Source organism: Heteronotia binoei, chromosome 6 (assembly GCF_032191835.1).
Source record: "Heteronotia binoei isolate CCM8104 ecotype False Entrance Well chromosome 6, APGP_CSIRO_Hbin_v1, whole genome shotgun sequence".
NCBI classification, from domain to species: Eukaryota; Metazoa; Chordata; class Lepidosauria; order Squamata; family Gekkonidae; genus Heteronotia; species Heteronotia binoei.
The window spans coordinates 26,359,301-26,375,834 of NC_083228.1; the positions used below are offsets into that span (position 1 = coordinate 26,359,301).

The 16,534-nt window shown below is 41.7% G+C and overlaps 1 protein-coding gene across 11 annotated transcripts; it reads left to right on the forward strand.

The window, feature by feature from the left end:
- Nucleotides 1-3,283: 3,283 nt before the first annotated feature.
- Nucleotides 3,284-16,381, forward strand: HNRNPH3 (heterogeneous nuclear ribonucleoprotein H3). 11 transcript variants are annotated; one of them, XM_060241136.1, is made up of 10 exons: nt 3,284-3,421; nt 10,628-10,746; nt 11,264-11,402; nt 11,929-12,068; nt 12,480-12,566; nt 13,166-13,281; nt 14,454-14,589; nt 15,651-15,731; nt 15,813-15,902; nt 16,084-16,381. In XM_060241136.1, exons 2-10 carry the CDS (start codon nt 10,632-10,634, stop codon nt 16,158-16,160), a joined length of 981 nt encoding a protein of 326 aa, XP_060097119.1. In that variant the 5' UTR covers nt 3,284-3,421; nt 10,628-10,631; the 3' UTR covers nt 16,161-16,381. The 11 variants fall into 11 exon arrangements, with proteins under 11 accessions (XP_060097119.1, XP_060097125.1, XP_060097120.1 ...); XM_060241134.1 differs by having other exon boundaries at nt 3,353-3,521; nt 11,929-12,113; XM_060241135.1 differs by having other exon boundaries at nt 3,353-3,521.
- Nucleotides 16,382-16,534: the final 153 nt, after the last annotated feature.

Genomic DNA, 16,534 nt, shown 5'->3' on the forward strand with positions numbered 1-16,534 from the left:
TGTAGTGGTTAAGAGCCAGTTTGGTGTAGTGGTTAAGTGTGCGGACTCTTATCTGGGAGAACCGGGTTTGATTCCCCACTCCTCCACTTGCACCTGCTAGCATGGCCTTGGGTCAGCCATAGCTTTGGCAGAGGTGGTCCTTGAAAGGGCAGCTGTTGTGAGAGCCCTCTCAGCTCCGCCCATCTCACAGGTTGTCTGTTGTGGGGGAGGAAGGTAAAGGAGATTGTGAGCCGCTCTGAGACTCTTCAGAGTGGAGGGTGGGATATAAATCCAATATCTTCTTCTTCTATAAGCACAGACTCAGGAAGGCTAAGTGGGATCGGCAAGGCAGCACGTGCGCTTGGACCCTGGCTCTGAGCGCCTCTGAGCACCCACCGCCACATCACCCCACATGCCCCTCCCCTGTCCCCACCCACAGGTAGACAGCAAGGCAGAGGGGCAAGGCCATCTGTATACCTATTTAAGATTAAGTAGCAGAGATAAACTTTACAAAGGACACAGACAAGCACAATTTTTTTAAAAAAAACTTAAAACATGCTTAAAACATTAGCACTCATTGGTCTTTCTTTATATTTCTCCCATGGGATCCAGGAAACCGGGCAAGGGAAGTTGTGGGGGAGGAGCCTCAGCCAATAGAAGGAACTTGGCTCAGCTCTGCAATTGAGAGAGGATGGAAAAACAAGCTCTGCCTTTCCCCCTTCCTACCCCAGGGAGGAGCCTCAGCCAATGGAGAAAATAGAGGTTTTTCTCTGTAGCTCCTGTGTGATTGAAGAAGCCTTGCAAAGCAAGCTGTTATGCAGAAGGAAGCAAGAGATAGGCAGAAGGAAGCAGATGACAGCCAGTCGCACGGGGCCTGATTCAGCCCTGGGCCACATTTGACATCCGTGTTAAAACATTGCCATTGTGTTGTGTGCTGATTTGCTGTTCACTCTCTACATACACTAATGAACTGTTACCTTCAGTTTCAATGTATCTGAGGAAGTGTGCACACACATAAAATCTCATACCTTGAATAAAACTCTGTCAGGCTGAGGTCAGACACACATAAACTGACGAGATGGGCATGGATGAAAGCCAGATGCATGTCGGATTTTATGCAGTTGTCCAAACATCAGCATCTGGCAATGGTCGTTGGCTCGTTCGTGTCCCGAACTGCCACAACTGAGACGCGGACTTTTTTGATAGTACATTAAATCCGGAATAAGAATGCTTCTGACAACTTCCACGCGTACTTTCTATGTTTGAACGCTCCATTGTAGCCGACTCGTCGCAAGCGCACATCACTTCCCTGCGAGAGCCCACTCCAAATGATATCATTGCGCCAGCAATTGTTGACTCAGCCTTCCAACCTTCCAAGGTCGGTAAAATATGTACCCAGCTTGCTGGGGGGGAAATTATAGATGACTGGGGAAGGCAATGGCAAACCACCCTGTAAAAGATCTGCCATGAAAACTTTGTGAAAGCAGCATCACCCCAGAGTCGAAAACGACTGGTGCTTGCACAGGGGACCTTTCCTAAATGGGGGGGGAGAGGCAGATCGCCCACCTTTGCCGTCTCCCCGCCAGGCGGAAAGACAGCAAAGAGAGTTGCTGTGAAAGCAGCGTCACCCCAGAGTCGAAAACGACTGGTGCTTGCACAGGGGACCTTTCCTAAATGGGAGAAGCGAGGCAGATTGCCCACCTTTGCTGTCTCCCTGCCAGGGGAGGAAGATCACCCACCTTTGCTTTCTCCCCGCCAGGCGGAGAGACAGCAAAAATTGCTCCTGGGGCTTCCCCTTCCTTTCTGGGTATTTAAATGGGGGGGGGGGGGCAGATCGCCCACCTTTAAAAAAAAAAAGCCAAGCACAATACCCACGTACTGTGCTTGCACAAGTGGAATGCCATCTCAAAAAACGAGGTCCGGTTGAGACCTATGATCAACCAGCAACAAGACCAACGCTGCTTAGAACCAAAAAATGGAGGGATGTCTGATCAGGAAATTCATTGTAAAAAAGCTGCGGGGTATAATAGCGACCGGTTAGGGATGGATTTAATGGTGAGTGTGACCGCGGCCTCAGTCTTAAAGCTACCACTGGACTCAAACTTTATTCCACTACTCCATGTTCATATGAGCTGGGGCATATTATACATCCAGTCAGCATCCATTTCTATAGTCCTAATGGCTAAGGGACAAAAATGTACAGTGAATGAGCTTATGCTTTGCATGCAGAAAATCCCATATTCAGCTCCTAGTCCAGAGGTGGCCAAACTTGCTTAACATAATAGCCTCATAGGACAAACATTAGATGTTTGAAAACCACAAGACACAAATATCAGGTGTATGAGAGCTGCAAGACAAGGAAGGAAGGAAGGAAATAGATGGAGAAGGGAAGAAGAGGTGGGAATAAATTAACTTTAACTTTAAATGCCTTCTCTAAGCCTCTGGCTGGCTTGGTTTGGCGAAAGAATTTAAAGAGACAAATGCCTTCTCCAAGCTGGCCAACAAGGTGGTGGAGGCTTTGAGAGCCACATAATATGTGTGGAAGAGCCACATGTGGCTCCCAAGCCAGTTTGGCCACCCCTGACCTAGCCTCTCACAGCTGGTGTGGTGTAATGCTTAAGAGTGTCAGACTAGAATTAGCAGAAAATGGCTCCGTTTCAAAGCTGCCCTCCTCTGGGGCCACCAAGGCTGGTGAATGCCCATAGCACCGTGCAACCATGAAGCTTGCTGGGAGGCCCAGACTCAAATCCCTGCTTCTTCATGGAAGCTCACCTGGGGCCCCGAGTGGGGCCAATCACACAGGCTCAGCCAAATTCTTTGCTTGACACTAGTGAAGCAGATGGAGCAGCAGTCTGTTTTCACAAGCTGGCATCTCACCCACTCCACGGATGACGCCGCAGGAACATTAGCACCCTGGGCTAACATTTCATTTTTTAATTATTATTTTTAAAAGTCAAAGGGCCCTCTCAGCGTGTACTCTCATTAATTCCTTCCCTTCACAGCGAGAGACAGAAGCTTTCCAATAACCTTTTTCCTCTTTATTATCAACAACAGATGCCAGAGATTTCACCTTTTACAAATTTTCCTTCCGGAAACCAGGGCTGTTCTGTGCCTTTCAAACTAAACTGGCCTAGCAGCACAGCACCCAATCGCGCGCCTCTCGAAATCTCTCCAGTAACGCGTCTTCATTGGGATTGGTTTGACTTCAAGGCGCCAACGCTCGCTCGCGTCACCTAAGCTTTCTGCCACCTACGCATGCGCTCCGCCATCTTAAACCCTTGACTTAAACCCGCGTTTCCGTGACGAGTCACGTTTTTCCTATTCCGCATGCGCCCTCCCTGCACCTGGACTACGTGAACGAGATTCCCGTCAAAAAACCCAGCAGTGTTCTCGCGATACGTGAGCCTCCGACGCCATCCTGTCTGCTTCAGCTGCGTAGCTTGTTAGTTCGTCGCCCGTTAAGCGCTTCCTTGTTCTTTGTGAGGGGAGTTCAGCGCTGTCGTTTGCGCCGATCGGCTGGGGAAGTGGGTGAGGTGTTGCCGGTGAGTGGGGAGGGGGGAAGCGGCTGGGCAAACCTGGTCGCTGAGGTGCTGGGGAAGCGTGAGGTGAGGTGGGCGGACCCGCCTTTTCGCTGCCAGAGAGATTAGCGGGCGCTGAGGGGGGGGGAAGGAAAGGGTTAAGCGGTGGCTTCGCGCGCGCGAGAGGGAGACAGGCTTTTAGTCTCTCCGCCGCCATTTTGAATGTGGCCGTGAGGTGAGGAAGTGGGGAGGCGGCTTCGGAACAAAGTGGCTCTCTTCAGGGCAACTAACAGTGGCGCATTCTCCAACGGACCGCTAAGGGAAGGGCTTCCCGGGAGCGAATTTTATTTTGAAAACCACAGGCGTTGGACGACAGGAAGAGGCAGCGCGTGCGCCTCTGCCATTGTATTCCGGCCTAACTTGGCTCGCTGACGTAGATCTCCCCCTCAGTTCCCCTCCCCTCTCGCAGAGAGCACGATAACGTTTTGAATTGTACCACACCCCCTCAGATGGAGGACTTTTGCGCCTGCGTTGTGGGGTTTGTGTTGTGTTTGAGCATCGACGCCTGGCTCCTAGTTGCTATTTACACTGCTATAAGCTTGGTTTGAAGAAGGGGGGGGGGGATTGGACTCCGCGGGCTGGGGCTCTTTAAGAAACAAGAACCCTTGGTCATAATCGGAATTATTTACTACAACAGTCTCCAAGAGCCTTGTGGCAACTTTAAAGCCGAACGGGGTTTTTTTTGGGGGGGGGGTGGTATAAGTAGACAAAAGTGAGGTCTGTTCCTTTAGAACTGTAATGAATTGACCATGCATCTTTTCGTTCAGAAGGTTACAGTGGATTTCTCCTTTGTAGCAGCAAGCTCTGGGATTTTTAAATGACCCTGCGTAGTATCGTCCTGCTAAATCCTGTTGTTCATGCAAATTACAGAAGCAGAACCTTTGTGAAATTTACACCGTATTTCCACTTACTGCAGTATTCTGTAAATTGTATAATTGTACAATTTATAAATTGTAGAATACTACAATAAGTGGAAATATGGCTCATAGGTAGTAGGTGGGAATAAGAGATTCCAAATGTGGAGGAATTTTATGCATGCTCATCAACAAGAGACTAGCCTAGTAAAAGATCTTACCTACTTTGTAGAATTGGCTAGAAAGTATCCTTGCTGGTTGTAAATGGATCACTTGACAGAGTGAGCAAAAATAAGAAAATAAAATTATAGTACTTTCCTTGAAACACATAGCTGCTAAAGCTAGACAAACTTTGATCATGTTCCAAAAATGGCAGTACTAAATCTGTTTCTACCTGGAAATTATAATGCCATTGTATTGATGGATCTACAAGACTGTATAGTTTAAGCAAACATGAGCCCAGCAGCATTTTAGAATTCACTCAATTAAATATAACAATTTTTTACCAGTAATATATCTGTACAGTACAATTGTATTTCCCAAGAGATTTCTATTTCTTATACTATTAATATTATTATAATAAAGATTTGTTAAATACAGTACTAATATATACTCTGTTCTTAGATTACTATAATTGTTCAAGGAAAACAAGGCTATTTATCCTGTTGTTTTACTTGGAAGTCGACAAACAGAAAGTTTAGCTTTTTCTTTTGAAGTTGAAAATTTTTCAATATCTGACCTGCAACCCTTATATTCTGTATGAGATATGTTGCATACCATTCTTTGTGTCTCATTGTCTGGGATATCTGACAGTATATCAGTATATGCTCTGCTGTACTTGTGATCACGTTTCTGTGGTGGTGTGATATATTTTTTGTCTGGGACACCTTCACCAAAATGTGTTCCCAGAAATGACCAGGGAGAAGAAATGGAAATTATTTTCTATAGACAATCCAGTTTTTGTTTTTAATAGTAGTTGTAACCCATCTGAGATTAATAATCTTCAAATTCAGTTTGTCAGTAAGATTTATTACATTACATATGACTGGTTTTTGTTTAGCGACTTTAGGCTGGATGTAAATTTTTGTTCCGGAGACCTTGTCCTTATGGTAGCAGATAAAAATGGAAAAGAGAAGTGGTGGGGGAGGAATAAAGCACATACTCATTGTTTCTGTTCTTTCTTTATTCTGTATGTAAAATCTAGCATAGTTAACCTGTTACATCCAGGCACGAAATTATCTTATGATGAGCCTTTCCCTTTTCAGTCCCTGAGATAATAATTGCAGTAAGCTTTCTTCGAGCAGTGGAAGCTTCAGATTAGATTGGCATTGCCTTTCATGCAATGATTAGCATGCAGCAGTTGAAGTGATGTTTGAGATTAGGCTATTAGACACTTTTCTTTTTTTTAAAAAAAGTTGAACATAACTGAAGTTTTGTATTTTGTAGAGGTGAGATAACAGTTTATTTTGGGATGAAGCTCCTAGTGCTGCAGGCAGAACTGGAATATTTTTCACACAAGCGGAGCAATGATTGCTTTTTCTTTCCAGAATAGGTAAAATTGCTTCCTGGTGAACTGAGCAATCACCAACAAAAAAGGATATAAAAGCACAACTATTAGTAAAAATTAGTAAAACAGGTGGGGGGACTCCTTTGTTGTATATGCCTTTCACAATGTTCGCTGAAGTATATTAGGACACCTTTTCTCCCATGAAAGAATATTCAAATGAAATAATAGGGGCATGCAAGTAATATGCCAATACAGGATGCTTAATTTGAGGTACTTTTTCTGTCTGGGATATGGTGGTTTTGAACATACAAGGTTGGACGGTGCCTTGAAAATTGAGTTGACTTTAGGAATAATGTGAATGTCCTAATTGCTAATTTGTTCTAAGGATTCAAATATTTTTGATATTCTGTGATCTAAGGACACTGCCACTAAAAATACAATCTTAAGCAAAAGTTTCCCTAGGAGAACCTTCGTCATTGGTTTGAATGGAAGTCCCACAATAACTTGTATTAATGGGTTGTATTCAGTGGCTCAGTATGTTTGCTGCATTCCTTGACAGTCTCTTCTGACCCTGGGAAAGTTTATTCCTGGGTTTATGGGACTCTGGTTGACAGATCAATGCAGTAAGGAGGGTAGAGTGCTGATAGAAGGAGGAGTCTGTATCACTCACTCTCTCTGTGCAGTCCTCTTGGTTGAGGATGGATCCATGAGGATCCTGCAGCATTGGCAGTCAACTTTCCTGTGGTGGAAGAGAGCGCTGGACGGAAGCATTGCAGAGATTTGCAACTGCTAGTGTTTACAGATTGTTGGGTACAATCCAATATACTTAGCTTTCACATTGAGAAGCTAAACTGGAAAGACTGATTGGTATAGTCCATCTAATAGGAAGCAAAAGACTATAAGCACTGCCAAGTAAGTTCACCAGTGTGATACGGGTATTTTCAAGGTTCTGATTCTAAGGCCTTTTTCTAGACTTGGCTGAAATGAAGCCATCTTGGAACAGCCGCATGTAGTCCTATAAATTCCCTGGGTGGATTGTGTGTCTGAGTATATGAGATAAGTGCCTTGTTAGGCTAGTGAGAATATTCCATTTATCTTCTGCGCTGTCATGAGGAGCTATGGTGACGTATGGTGGAATGTTGCCCTAAGATAAAAGTCTTTGGCCAAAGCTGTCATGATTTTATGATTGATTTACCAAGATAATTTTGTGTATTATGGCTAGTATGGAACTATGAGAGTAGATCTGTACAATCTTTCTTTAGCTCTCTGTTTGGATGTGAAATTAAAAAAAAATTTAAAAAGAAAAGGGGAAAAAAAGCCGTTTCATTGGCCACCTTACAATGAGAGCACTAGTATAATCTTCTGTAGAGGGAAACCTGGTGAAAATTGGCTTTGTGGTTCAGTTGAGATGTGGTTCAGAATCATTTGATCCTTTGTGTCTGTAATCTGTCAGAATTTACTTCTACTTTGCTTGGTCCATCTGCCTGACTTGTTTGGTCCATTTCTGTGTTTGGAGTGCCTTGATAATGCTCTGCTTTCAGGAAGAGAGAATAAGACTTTCCACTGGAGTTGCTGTGTTGTCTTTTGGGGAAAGTTTGAAATACAGTTTAACCTTGATTTACTAATATGTTCACTATGATGATGTCTGTCATTACTGCTACTTAATAACCTGGTTTTTCTGGAAGAAATGTCTAGAAAACAAGATGTGAAGTGAATTCCTGCTAGTCCACTGAATTTCTCCTTCAGTCCAGTGACCCTAAGCAATTTTCTGAACACATTGGGCTCCCAAGCCTGTGACTGTGATGTCAGTTTTGTAGCTTCAATATCAGCTGGCCCTTAGATACATTGAAAACATTGTATGCTTGGATGGAAAAGATTTACATTGTTTAGAGGAGTGTGGCAGTGTGGTCCTGATAGTCCAGTAGGAATCACTGCATAGTTATTACATAATTTCTGACTTCCTTCAGTAACTGAAGTCCATTAGTGGTGCCTATCAATGACAGTATTTCTACATCATCTGGCTTCATAGTGCTGGAAATACTACTTTGTCCTTTATCAAGATGGAAATAACTTAATTTAGGATATGCTGTGACAGGTAGCAGAGGAGCTGAGGTGTATTCAGAGCTCAATTTCCAGTTCTCTAGGAACACATAGGATGCTAGACAAGATAACTGTTGCTTGGATATCCTAAAGGACTCTGCTGTAGAAGAATACAGATATTGTTTCTACATATAGGTTATGGAGATAAAGATTAGGTACTCAGGATAACTGGGTCTTGATAAAGATTCTGGGTGCTGATGCAAGACTGAATTTCAAGTAGAACTTTGTGCTGGTACTCCTTAATCCTATATAAAAATTATAGAACTCTGTAGTGTTATGTTTGGGTTAATATGCATGCTTCTTGCAAATTACCTACCATAGTGGTATTATGGCAAGATTGGGGAATGAATTTGAGGTCCATGTTTCATTAATGTAGCCTTATGACTCTTGCACAGGGGGAAGGCATAGAGTCTGAGCAGATAACCACAGTGAGAGTAGCTATAAAGAGTAATTTGTGAATGCTGATCCTAAGGGTCTTATTACCCAAGAGAGGGTACCAGATCTGCCAAGTCTCTTGTTCATAAGATGACTGCATTTGAGAACACCAGAGTTGTGGTGGAAGCTCAGATTGCCAAGACATATCTTGTGGGTCTTGTATGTAGTGCCTAAGTATCTCTTCTGTCTGCTGACTTCTTTGGTAAGTCTGGATTTGACCTCCTATGGAATGACTCCATTTATCTCTCATTATTACTTTAAATGTTTGGAGAAAAGGATTGCAGCCTGACTTCTTTGCCCAGAGGAACTCACATGCAGCTTTTAGTGGTCTACGGTTTGAGGTTTCTCCTGACTCCTGTCTAAATTGGAGAGTTTTAGCTTGTGTTAGACTTTTGAGGAAAACATCTTGTTTAAAATTTTTTACCTGGACTCAACCACATTATTCCCTTCTTCTGTCTTTCAAATGCTCCTGGTGCCTTAGACTGGCTTATGGCTGGGTGGGGGGGAGTTTTCCCCCTGCTGCCCTGTAGTTCTGGAGTCTGGGAGGGATACAGGGTTTAAGGTAAGGAAAAACAGGAAGTAACTTGCTTAGCTGCAGCATCTGCTCCCTTTGCTCTTCAGAGGAAGTAGTAAGAATCAGGGGGACAAAACATTGTTACAGTTGTATGTACAGTATTCTTGTTTGCCTTTGGTTGTTCCCCTGTGGGGGGATCTCAGACAATGAGGCTCTGACTTGCCATTGATGGCAAACTCCTTGGCCTGTTATGCCTTAATTTTGAAGAAGGGGCTTCTCATATATAATCCATAGCCATCCATATGGAAGAGGTAGAAATCTGAGCTGAGGTTTCTCTCTTTGCTTTTTCTGAGGTGAGCTTCCCAGAACTGTTAGTGGGAATGGCATCATTTATTTTAGATTTCTTTTATCTCACTGTACATAACATCTGGTAGGAAGGGAAAACTAGTTTCTAATTATTATATTGATGAGATTGCATTCTAGGGTTCTGAAGCCCTGCTGCTATTATGGGAAGAATATGGAGATTTCTCCTTCTTGACCCGTTTTGGCAAAACAAATTCTTGCTTTACTAGTCCAGTAGGAGGAGCTTAATCCCAAAGTAAACTACTCTCCCCCACCAAATTAGCTAATCAGTAGTATAGAAGAAAAACATTAGAACAGTGTCTTAGTGAATTTAACTCTTTCTCTTTTGAGGTTTTATCTAAAAGGGGGGAATCTCATAAAGCACATCTCCAAGTCAAGTCTAAATAGATTTCAGTCTTCTCGGAGAATAACTAGAGTAAGGTAAAATAAAATTGAAGGATTCCACTGTGTGCTGCAGTTGACAGGTATGTGTGCAGGTGTGTGGCCCTCACTACAGAAATGCTTCCTTTCATAGACTTTCTCTAAACAATTGCATGTGATTTCCCTTCTTAATATATAGCGTGTCTTGACATTTGGCTTGCCTCTCTCCATTTGGCTGGTGAAGCACAGTAGACTCTGTGCTCGCTAATTTGCTGAATTTTGTCTCATGCCCATCAGTCCCTGTGCCTGTACTCTGGACCCTTGCTTCTTAACCACTGCTTTACTCTCTTGTTAGAGCTCCAGTTCTGTGGGCCTTTTCAGGAATATTGCCTTGGCTCTCCTAGCTGGCAGTGGAGAGAAGCATGCACGTGGCTTGTGTACCGAGCGGTGGAGGGAAGCGTGCATGTGGGTTGTTCGTGTTTTAGAAAATAGTTCAGGATGTCTTCACTGGCCCATAGCAATAGGAAATCAAAAGTAGTACCCATTGCGGTGATTGGATATATGTAGTGAATGGGTCAGAGCATGGCTTGGCTAATGTTAAGAGGAGTTGGGGAGGCATTCTCTCTTCCTGGAGTAGTAGAATTTGGTTTTGTGGATGGATGTATCTTAATTAGAGGACCAGACATCTTGAGGGAAGCTGTGTGGCAGGCAGCATGAGCAGGTCATGCTAGTTGTTCCATATGTTATGAGTTAAAGACAGTGTCAGTTGTCACTATCAAAGCGTTATGCTTCAAGCGACAACTAATAGCTTTTTCTTTTAATATTTCAAGGTATTGCTAATGTATACAGTCCTACTTAGGAAGGGGTGGGGGTGAATCTTGATTCTTAAATGCTAAATTTGCTGTTTATGTTTTTTATGGTGTTTGATTTTAAACAGCAAAATGGACTGGGCTGGGAAACATAATGGTCCAAATGATTCATCTAGTGATGGAACAGTACGATTGCGTGGTCTGCCATTTGGCTGCAGCAAGGAGGAGATCGTTCAGTTCTTTCAAGGTAGCTCTAGTGTTACTGTCAAGTGACTTTCAGTGTTTCTATGTCTGCAAGATTGATAACTGAAATAGTTTAATTTTTATTAGCAATTTGTGGGGGGAGGGAGGGGGTGGGATTGGTGTGTTTAAAATTTAGATTGCTAAATTTGGTATTTGTTAAAATACTACTAAACAGTTAAGAGATTGCATTGGCAGTGTAGGATATCAGTTTTACACAGCTAGACTTTTTTGCTATGAAATCAGAATTTGGAGTATTTAGTTATTACATCATGTAATATAGGTGGGCCTTTGTGATGTAGCTGTTGCTTTGTAGTTTGAACAAGACAGTTTTAGAATGTCTAAACCCATACAGTTTAATGCAAGTTCTTTAGTGTGTGTATTTGGGTTAGGTTGGGGGTGGGGGAAGCTAAGCTATTTTTTTTTGCATTGTGTAGATTTGCTTTAAGTATTTTCTACAGATGGGAATGTTTCAGCCTTTAACACTCTTCCCCTTGATGGGGTTATTTGTCCTTGGGTTAAAGGGTTGGAAATCGTGCCAAATGGGATAACATTGACGCTGGACTACCAGGGGAGAAGCACAGGGGAGGCCTTCGTGCAGTTTGCTTCAAAGGAGATAGCAGAAAAAGCTCTGGGGAAACACAAGGAAAGAATAGGGCACAGGTGGGGATGGAGAGTTTGGGATGGCATTAAATATTTTTTCGGGGGGTTGGGGGTCAGTAATGGTTTTTGGGGGGTTGGGGAGCATAAATGGACTGGCTATTCTTAAAAAAAAATTATATCACCCTAAATTTAATTTGGGGAGTACAGTAGATCTGGTGGGAGGGGGAAATGGTTATACTATGTAGCTTGCTAAAATTGGGCTGTTGCAGTTTTATGGAGGGTGTTCTACAATAGCCAGACATTTTTCAAAAAAATTCTTCTTGGGGTAGGGGGGAGTGTGGTTTAGAGATTTGTTGTATTTAATGTGCAGTTAGAATTCTAGACAGTAAAATAAATTGCAGAAATGCTTGCTTTTGCATTTTAAAATTTCTAAAGATTAAGTGACACTTGAAAAAATAGTGTACACTTCTATTGAACACTGTGTCTAGATATAGAATTTGAAACATTTGTGCAACATGTTGCTGTAATTCATCCATCATGTATATGTATTCTTACATTTGTACATTGAAAATCTTTTTTTACTCAGATATATTGAGATCTTCAAAAGTAGTAAAAGTGAAATCCGAGGATTCTATGACCCACCACGAAGAATGATGGGACAGCGACCTGGACCATATGATAGACCAATGGGAGGAAGAGGGGGTTATTATGGAGCTGGGCGTGGAAGTATGTATGACAGAATGCGTCGAGGAGGTGGTGGATATGACGGTGGTATGTGTATCTAATGACCGCAGGCTCTTGTCATTTTCACGTTCCTGACGTTTTTGTCAAGAAATACAGAAATGACAGTAATTATAATACATACCGAGTCTGAAATCTGGATACCTGTCAGTTTTTTTTACCAGCCGTGTGACTAAAGATTGAAAAGGTATGGTGAGGCATCTGAAAGTAGTTTTTGAATTATAGTCTTTGAATGTGGATTAAACTTGGCCTGCATGTTTTTGAGCCTGATTACTTTGATAAAGAAAAATCTGTGTTTTATACATGATAATAAAGAAATGCTGTATATGCATAGTGTTAACAAACTGCCATTTTCTTTAAGACCATTTCATAGTATGTTCACCTTAAATCTCACAGGGTATGGTGGCTTTGATGACTATGGTGGCTATAACAATTACGGATATGGAAATGACGGCTATGATGACAGAATGAGAGATGGAAGAGGTAAGTATTCTTATCTGACCATCAAGCTGCTTCACGTGAGTTTTGAGGCACAAAGACCACCATGTTTGGGTTTCAGAGATTCTTTTTAGGGGTGTTTATCTCTGATTTCTGCAGATCCCTTGTTGGCATCTCATGTGCTGCTTCCCCATATCTTTTGAGAAAGTTCCCCAACCCTCAGAAGTTGTGGACAGGGACCTGTACTGTGTAGGAAGAGACATGGAAGTCCTTTTGTGATTTTGTGGAGTTAGCCTTTGTTTTATTTTTGCATTGCTTGAAGAAATAACAATTCCCAACAAGGGAAGCAATTAGTAGGCTGTAAGGGGTTTGTTTAATTTCTTAATTGTCCTGGTGGTATTCAAGTAAGTTACAGGAAGTGTTATGTACTGGTTTTAGTTGGCAGCTCCACCATGTAAATGGATCCAAAACCATCACTTTATAATAATTTTAAAACCTTTTGGAATGAGAGACTTATTCAGTGTAGAATAAACCAAATGCAAGAGAAAGTTAATCTGGGTGGACTGTTTTGCAAGTGGGCTGAATTTTAAGGAAAAATTTCAAGTGGAATTTGGTGGTGTGTACTTAAGTTTTTCTTTTTTAAGGAATGGGAGGCCATGGCTATGGTGGAGCAGGAGATGCAAGCTCAGGTTTTCATGGTGGTCACTTCGTTCACATGAGAGGACTGCCATTTCGAGCAACAGAAAATGATATTGCTAATGTAAGTGTTGCGAGCAAATGTTTCTAGTTGAAACCAAAATCATATGTAGCTTTTCTGTTAGCAGGTTGTCTGTTTCCCCTTTCGAAGTCATGCATGTAACTAGTTTGAAATAAGATGTAATTCAGCAGCTGTAGTGTTCTAAATACTTCCTTGAATTTTTTTTTTGAAAATTTTGCTTATGCAGAACATTACAAACCCCGAGTTTTTTAACCATCTTTCATATGCACACTGAGCCCCGTGGCACAGAGTGGTAAAGCTGCAGAACTGCAGTCTGAACTCTGCTCACAACCTGAGTTCGATCCCATTGGAAGCTGGTTTCAGGTAGCCGGCTCAGGTTGACTCAGCCTTTCATCCTTCAGAGGTTGGTAAAATGAGTACCCAGTGGGGTGAAAGTGTAGATGACTGGGGAAGGCTGTGGCAGACCACCCCATAAAAAAGTCTACCGTGAAAGCGACGTCTCCCCAGAGTCGGAAACGACTGGTGCTTGCACAGGGGGACTACCTTTACCTTTTTTTGTTTTCATATGCACACATTGACGATTAACTGGCTATTAGTATTTAAAGGCTATGAATTGGTTTATTTCCCATTTGAACAGCCAGTGGCAGTTCTTATTTTAGCTGTTGTCATTCTTGTTAAAAGGTTGTCATATTTTAGTCATAAATGAGATTTCTAGCAACTAAGCTAAAACTAGAAAGCGGCTTTCTGTACTTCAAATTATGATAGTAAGTCTAGCAGATGCAACTGTATTATTTCTGTAACAGGTAACATTATTGTATTTTAAATTTTTCTCTCTTTTAGCTCTTGGGTGTTGTTTTTTTCTTTGCTAAGCTTTGCTACTAATATTCTTGCCCCTGGTATTTGGATCTTGAAATTCCCAAACAGGAAAACTAAAGTGCTTATCTTTATATGTTATTTTCTGTGTTAAAGAGGAAAAAAACCCACAAGTTTTAAAAGGCTGCTGCAGTGTTTATGTGGAGTAAAAAAAAAAAACTAGACATCAAAATTGGCATGCAGAGACCAGTTTAACCAGGCCATTTATTTTAATATATTCGAGAATCGAGGTGATGTTCTCTGTCTAGCAAGTAAAGTGCACCATTAATTTTATTAGCTTTGAAACACTGTGTTGAAATATGAGTGGGTTCTCACCAATTATTGTTTGTGTCTTTTTTTAGTTTTTCTCACCCTTAACTCCTATAAGAGTACACATTGATATCGGAGCAGATGGAAGAGCAACAGGAGAAGCGGATGTGGAATTTGTGACACATGAAGATGCAGTGGCTGCCATGTCTAAAGATAAAAATCATATGCGTAAGTCTCAACAAATACTGGCATCATCAGGTATTTCAGTAGCTATCCAAAGTGTGTGTGTGGTTATACTATACCTCAGATCTGCACATTTAGTCATACCATTTACAAGTTATTTAAAATTTGCTGCTGGGAAGTAAAACTTGTGCATGCTATGATTAAGATTTATTGATTGGTTTATAAGCACAATAACACAACAACTAAACCTCAATAATTAAGCAGAAGCATGTATCTCAAGTTGAATTGCCACCTCCTCTCCATCTTGATTGTTTGTAGTGAGTAGTTTTTCTTTGATCAGTTCAGTACTTACAGGTGTTCTTTCCCCACTTCCCCATAGAGCTCTAGTGAGAGAGACAGACCTTGATACTGCTAATGTGGTGTGTCTTGGCTAATTAAAACCACAAATAGTGTATCTTACCTCCACCTCTAAGGTAGTATGCCAGGCATAGCATATGGGCTACTGTGCACCTGGAAGCTCTTCTAAAGTTTTCAGGTGTAAGTTTTGAACTCTTAGTTTTCTAGCCAAGTTCTAACTGAATGTAAGGGGTGTGATGAAATGTTCTCGGGTTCATGGGCAGTGTGTATATATAAATAACTTTAGGAAAAACTGTTAATAGTCTCATATCCATTTGAGATCTGGTTTTCAGAATACCTTGTAGGACTTTATTCTATGTTAACCCAGCTGCAACAACCATAACTTTATCAGGGTTAAAATCTATGAATACTTGGAGCTTTACATCTTTTTAGAGTGGTTGGATGGGAGACCTGTTGGGAACCTTTTGCACACCACTTGAAATTCCATGATGGAAGAAGGGCAGAATACAACAAGAAAGAAGTAGTTGTGCAGTTGATTTCCTGATCTGTCAACCCCACACGAAGCAGCCATTTTATAAGGGGGAAAAGGCTATAAATCTGTTTGGAAACGGACTGTTGAATAGCTGGTTGCAGTGGGTATGACTGAATGATTATAAATGTTTCCCTGGCTTCACATAAGATGATAATTACAGAACTACCTGAGTTGACTTGTCACTTAAGTGTGTGTCCTTTTTCTATTCTTTTAAAAGAACATCGATACATTGAACTGTTCCTGAATTCTACTGCTGGAGGCGGTTCTGGAATGGGAGGCTATGGCCGAGAGGGAATGGGTATGCTTGGTTCCAGATTCTTAATTCAGAATTAAATATACACAGATTCTTCAGTTACTAATGGTATACATTACTTTCCAGATCAAGGCGGTTATGGGTCTGTTGGAAGAATGGGGATGGGTAGCAGTTACAGTGGAGGATATGGCGCTCCTGATGGCTTGGGTGGATATGGTGAGTTTACTGAAGTAGGTAGCCACACACCTATACACATCAAAACTTTTTATCCCAGATCATTAGCATTAAATAGTCTGTGTTGCTTCACATGAGGGAGTTTGAGAATTCTGTGAGAAGCAGTGATACTAGCTTATGTTCAAGAGGATTAATCATAGGACTATAACTTGTTATTTTATAGGCCGTGGCAGTGGAAATAGTGGTGGATACTATGGACAAGGCAACATGGGCGGAGGTGGATGGCGTGGAATGTATTGAAGAGTGACGTTGGGTCTACAAAGCATATTGGAAGGAAACAGTACCTGGTCTACTAGGCTTTCTTACAAAACTTAATTTCTTTTGTATTGAAAACTTTATAATGACTGAAGGAATGTGTTTTCCCATTATTTGGTAAGCAGCAGATTGCAATGGGGAAATCTGTTTTCTGTAGGTTTTATTTGTTGCATACTCTGACTTTAAATAAATTTTTTATATTCAAACCACTGATGTTGATACTTTTTATACTAGCTGTTCCTAAAGATATGTTGCATATTCCAGGATTCTTGTTTGTTTGAGAGATTCGGTTCATTAAAGCAGTTGTATGGTAGGGTCTCATTATCAATGCAACATTATGTAAAATGAAACAGCCATTA